General features: G+C 40.8%; 1 protein-coding gene and 1 long non-coding RNA gene across 2 annotated transcripts; one reads left to right on the top strand and one right to left on the bottom strand.

The window, feature by feature from the left end:
* Positions 1-150: 150 nt before the first annotated feature.
* Positions 151-3,898, bottom strand: Cyp4s3 (Cytochrome P450 4s3). The gene is made up of 4 exons (XM_020954436.2): positions 2,709-3,898; positions 1,844-2,297; positions 1,073-1,779; positions 151-507 (listed from the first exon to the last, which is right to left on the bottom strand). The coding sequence occupies exons 1-4, from the start codon at positions 2,857-2,859 to the stop codon at positions 350-352; spliced, it is 1,470 nt and encodes a 489-aa protein (XP_020810095.1). The 5' UTR covers positions 2,860-3,898; the 3' UTR covers positions 151-349.
* Positions 3,899-4,498: 600 nt separating this feature from the next.
* LOC110185522 (uncharacterized) lies at positions 4,499-5,554 on the top strand. The gene is made up of 2 exons (XR_002319794.2): positions 4,499-4,710; positions 4,786-5,554. It is a non-coding gene; the product is annotated as an uncharacterized LOC110185522 (long non-coding RNA).
* The last annotated feature ends 409 nt before the right edge of the window (positions 5,555-5,963 follow it).

The raw sequence follows: 5,963 nt of genomic DNA, 5'->3' as shown, positions 1-5,963 counted from the left end.
CTTTCGTTTGCCGTGTAATCTTTACCTTCCCCCCTTTGCCAGTAGGTAAGTCCAAGGTCGTTATGCTGGGGGTTCAATAACTGATAACCCACTGACATAGTCGCTAAATGCGTCACAACTGCCGCTGATAATAGTAATAATAATAAAATATACAGGTCAGCAAATGGGTTTTTCTCGTATTAATAATTACAGAACTCTTCAGATCTTTCCATTCTATGAAACAAAAGAATATAAAGCTAGGCAAAATATGTTTTATACAAAATGTTGAGAACTGCTTGCTAGAAATGAAATGAATGAGCGAAAGTATTATTTATAATAAAAAAAAATATATAGAAAAAATATTATAAATCTAGTCGCGTGGCACAATTCGAAGTCTAATTCCATTGCCGCTCTTCGTCACCAACTCGGCCAGGGGCAGGGGATGATGACTCTCGTCTGGGAGGAATCGATAGCTTCGCAGCAGCATGGACAGAGAGGTCTTCAGTTCCAGCATAGCAAACTTTTGACCTGGAAAAATCACAAAAGAAAAACAATTATTAATGAAAGGGAGTACAATGCAATTAAGGTAAGTGACAGCTTAATTTCCCTAATCTTTAATAAAGTATTATGCTGGAATTTCTTTACAAGAAATCCTTGAAAGTTTAGGAATTTGTTGTATTAGGAGTTCAGAATATGAAAGCCATAACTTTTTGCTCTTCCTATCAATATATTTCCCACAATCATGAATGCAAACTTTCAAGGTGACAACCCAAAGACCTTAGGAATCTGTCTATGAAGAGCTTCCAGCTTCTCTTATCATTTTTATACAGATAATTGGACTGTAGTCTGTGAATAAATATATAAATATATATATTAATTCACTCAATAACATGAATCGCACTTTGGGGTTTGACAAATTGCTCTAAAAATTCCGCTGGCTATTTTCGGAAACAAAACAAACTTGAGATTAAATGCCAATTAAATAAATATTTATAAATAGCTCGAGTTAATCTAAGGAATTTTAAAGGTCTCAAGAACTATACCTCTATATGAAAATGAATATGAAGATTAGAATATATATTTCGATTCTTACCTATGCAGTTCCTGGGACCCGCACTGAAGGCGGCAAAGGCAAACGGATGCATTTGCTTCTCGTTGAGCAGGAAACGCTCCGGATCGAAGCGCTCCGGATCCGGGAAGTTGGCGGGATCCCGGTGCAGCATGTAGATGAGGCAGGACACGGAGGCACCCTTCGGCACCGTCAGCTTGCCCACGGGCAGATCCTCCATGACCTTGCGGGAGAAGAACGGCACCGAGGGATAGATGCGCAGCGCCTCCTTGATCACCGCCTCCAAGTAGGGCATCGGCTCCTTCTCCCTGCCCTCCAGCTCGGCGACCTCCTCGAAGGCCCGCTGCTGGATGGCCTCGTGCTTGGACAGCAGACTGAGGGTGAAGGCAATCGCCGAGCTGGTGGTGTCGTGACCCTCGAACATGAAGGTGTCGACCTCCTCGCGGATGTCGGTGTCGCTCAGCTCGGCCCCGCCCTCCATTTGACTCAGGAGAAGCATGTCCAGGAAGGCCAATCGCCGCTTGCCGCCCACATCGTCCTGCTCGGCCTCTGGCCGGGATTCGGCGCGCTCCTGGATGAGCTGCTCCCTGCGCAGCCGGATGACACGGTTCGTCTCGTCATGGAGCACCTTCAGAGCGGCCTCGCGCTCCTTGCCCGGCTTGGTGTGCCGGAAGAAGATGTTCAAGCGCTGCCAGAACGAGAAGCTTTGCTTGTGCATTACGCGGCAGATCCTGCAAGGATATCATATATATTTTCGTAATTATTTAAATACATTTATATTCTTTATGCACTCACTTTTGCACCGCCCGAACGTACTCGGAATCACTCTGCAGCTGGGCATGCTTCTTGATGCCCATGGCCGTCTCACAGATGGCATCCAGGGCGAAGAGGGTGATGTAGGGATAAATGTCAAAGGACTCCCCGTTGGCCTTCTCCCTGAGGCGACGCACCAGAATGCGGCAGTTCTCCTCCATGGGCTCCTTGAACTCCCCAAGGATGCGGAAATGGAAGCCCGGCGTCAGGAGCTTGCGGCGACGATGCCAGGACTCACCGCCATTGGTCAGCAGACCCTTGCCCAGCCAGGGCTCCAGGAGCTCGTAGTTCTTGGACTTGGACAGGAGCGTGTTGTTGCCCAGCAGCTGTTTGATGTCCTCCGGATCGGTGAACATGACCATTAGGTCCTTGCCGAACCAAATGCGAAAAACAGAGCCATGTCGCTCCCTCAGCTCCTTCAGCCAGTTGAGGATCTCTGAATGGGGTAAGTAAGATGTTAGTTACTTGGAACAAGTCATTATTTATTAGATAAGTATTTTGTAATAACCTTAAATATATAAATTTAAACCTTCTCTTGTAAGCGAACAATTACGCTTTTATTTTCCTAAAAATGAATACTGGAATTTGCTTTAATCTTTAAACTTTTGGTTTGTAAATATGACAGAATTTATTACGAAATAGTATCAGTAGAAATATATAGAATACAATAAGTTCAAAGTCCAACTGCATTACTAAGTAAATGCAAATGCAGGCAACGCTGCGTATACGTGATATTTTACTTGATTTTATGGCATTCAGATGCTTTTGTTGTTCATTTATATATAGTATTTATTATATTAAGAACTTTAAAATAATTGTAAAAGTTTTAAATTAAGTATATACTTACCACCCTTTTTGACATTTGCTATAAGTTCGCCCACCGAAGGTCCTGGCAGCGTCTTGGCGAATCTTTGGAGCCGCAAAAAGTTAAGGATCTGCGGCAAATAGCGCAGAAATAAGGCCCAAAGGACAAAGGCCAGCAATGCCAGGGTGCTCATTGCAGGAAAGGATCTCCAATCTCCGACTTCGAGTGTAACTTGAGGGGCTTAGTGATAATACAACTCGCTGAGTGATTCGTGGGAGTGTGATATTTGTGAAGCGGTGTCTAGTTATTGCGAACCACTCGGCTTTCCGTCTCGTTTGCAACTAATTCGCTGTCGACCAGCCAGCTCTCCTCCTCGATCTCAGCGGGGGGGTCGAGGGGCTGAGAGCTGGGCAGATGGTGGACTGGATTGGACTGATAACGATACCCGGGATGCCCTCCGCTTGGGGTCGCCACTTCCCCCAGAATTCCAGTCCAAGATGCGACTCCCCTGGGGTATTATGCTCTTTGTAATGTCTTCTACGTAGTACCTATATTAATGGTAAACTTATTGCGTAGACAGAACTGATTACGGGCTAGAAATATGAATATAACTACACGATTTTGGGTCATAAACAAGAGGAAAAATATTCCAAGACCTCGAACATAGAGATTGTGCCGAAAACAAACTAGCCCTAATTTTTCATCTTATCAACAAAATAAAGCCAAAATTCTCAACAATTCTTCTTACACTTGCCTCTATAATCACCTGAGATAATTTAAAGAATCTTCTGAAAGAATTTAATTGCAGTCCATTTCCTGACTTTATAAACTATTTAATCTCATGTTTATAGTTTTAGTTTTGATTGTGCATATACCCAGTGGATCGAGTGTAGCGAATCACTCTCCAAATTGGGCCTCCAATGGGGGCTATATCATTACCTCAGTGCAGTGCCAGACCCAAAAACGGGTTCTATGACGACCACAACAAGTGCAAGCGATCAGAGCAATGACGCTGACCCACATAGAACGTGTGTCATATAAACAACAGATAAACCAATATATAAACAAAGAATTTACTGCACTTAAAGCACGGATTTTCAACTTTTAAATTATGAATAAGAATCACGAACCAAAAAGTAACAACTAAACAGAATTCTTTTATTTTACAACTTGTTACCTTTCCACCTTGGTTATCTTATCCATGAAATGCATTATAAAAGAGGCAACAAACCAAGGGAATAGTTTTACAGTGTCTATATAGTCGCCGCTTTGTTTCGCTCAAAGTTCAGCAACTTTTGAGAGCTGATTAAGCTAATTAACTATACGGAAATTAGCAAAAGTCGGACTGCACCTGTTAATCTGAATTAATCACTGTCATCGCAAAAGTTAAATTGAAATGTGCAATCTGTGAGTTCAAGTTCAAGTTACGGGTTGAAAGGGGTTAAACATTAATATATAGTATTTCATATAAATAAAATGCATTGTTGTTATCAGCCTCACAACTATTTTCTAGGTCGCCGTTCATGCCGAGCTTATCTTTGGCCTTGCAGTTTGCATTTGATTTGATTTCCACCGAGGTAAGTTAAAGTTAATTAAGTATTAGGTATTACGTATCAAGTATTTATATCATAAATTATATAAAATTAATATTAAACTAAGAGACAATATCTTTTAAATAGCACATATTTAAATATTTTCTGTCTGAGCTAAAGCTATTGGTTCTTAAGAGGAAAACTAAGACCACGATTCCTGGAATACTTTTGGGCTTTCGCTTATAATTTTTCCTCTAGTTTGGGTATTTATTTATTATTTAATTTATGCCTAGTAACCTTATTTTGATTTTATACTTAAATCTAGTCAGCCTTGAACTCCTTGTGTCAAACCAAAAGTCTAGCTACTAAACCCTGCTCCTAATAATTTTCAGTACAATTCCAATCGTCGTACCAGTAAGACCTTTAGTAAATATTTTTAAATTACTTGTATCCCAAGAAAAAAAGGTTTTCCAACTTTTTTAAAATTCAACAAATATCCAAAAAGTTCAGAGGTGTGTCTATTTAAATTGAAATTCAATGTCTTATTTATAAAAACTTACTATCAGTAATTTCCAAATTTCTTCTAGAAATCATGCATAAGTCCACGTGTTTTGGGCCCAGTACCTCCAAGCCAAAATGTCGCGTCTGCGGAGACCAGATAAGTTTTATTAAGCTCGTACCAAAGGTTGTCGAGCCCGAGGACACCGACGAAACAGTTGGCCTTGATCCCGAAGATTATGAAGACTTCCAGTGTCCGTCTTCATACATAAGGATATATCCCATGAAGAAGAATAATAAAAAGGAGCAAAAGTAGGAGCCGCTCCTTCTTCCACTCCACCTCAAGGCGACAGCTGCTTGTCCTGCAGAGAAATTGTTGTATTGTGATGCATTGTCTACTTTTGAATAGTTTCCACCGGAAATGCGGGATCAATCTGGTGTTGTGTATTTTGTAAATGCATCGAGCCCCAGCAGAGCAACAAGACAGGTCGCCTTCATCACGAAGATCATTCAGACTTCCAGTATTTGTCTTCATACGTACAGATATATCCAAGGAAGAAATTGGATGCTGCTCCTTCATCCACTCCACCTCATGGACTCTTCCTCGGGAATGCCTTTCCATCTCTGCCAGAGCTGCTCCTAGCTGGTCCTGCAGGATTACGACACGTTTCCAGAGATTAATCCAGATCTTCCAGAAAGTATAGTATGGTGTATCGTATTGCATTGTCTCCTCATGAAGAGTTCCACCGGAAATGCGGGATCCATCTGGTGTTGTGTATTTTGTAAATGCATCAGCACGGTACTAATTTTATACTTAAAGATCTGCAACAATACAATCTCAGATTTCGTAAAGTAAAAGAATAGCATTTTATTTAGTTTATTTTAGTTTTTAAATCAAAACAAATAAAGAGGATGTCTGATATCCGGAGGATCGACTATCCCCTAGAGGAAATTTCGATCTCTGTAATATATTAAAACAATAAATACTCGTATTTAAGTATTTATAAATACAATTCAAAAATTCAAACTGGCGCGCTCCCCAGATTGAAACTGGAAGCTTTTTTTGGAAGCTGAACAGCTGGTATTACAGCAGATCTGTACATTTATTTTACTTTCTACATGCGAATGTGGCGCCATGTATGAGAATGATACTCCGAAAGCGATATTTCTACACGATGTATCTATAAACATGTAAAATTGTTCTGTACATGTGTAAAATGTTAATCTTAACATGGGCATGTTAAATTCCAGGATATTGTTAACAAAA

The sequence above is a fragment of the Drosophila serrata genome, unplaced genomic scaffold (genome assembly GCF_035046125.1).
Source record: "Drosophila serrata isolate PLE 108 unplaced genomic scaffold, ASM3504612v1 contig_130, whole genome shotgun sequence".
In the NCBI taxonomy this organism is placed as follows: domain Eukaryota; kingdom Metazoa; phylum Arthropoda; class Insecta; order Diptera; family Drosophilidae; genus Drosophila; species Drosophila serrata.
Note: the sequence above shows the minus strand (reverse complement) of the source record. Positions and strands in the feature narration are given on the sequence as shown.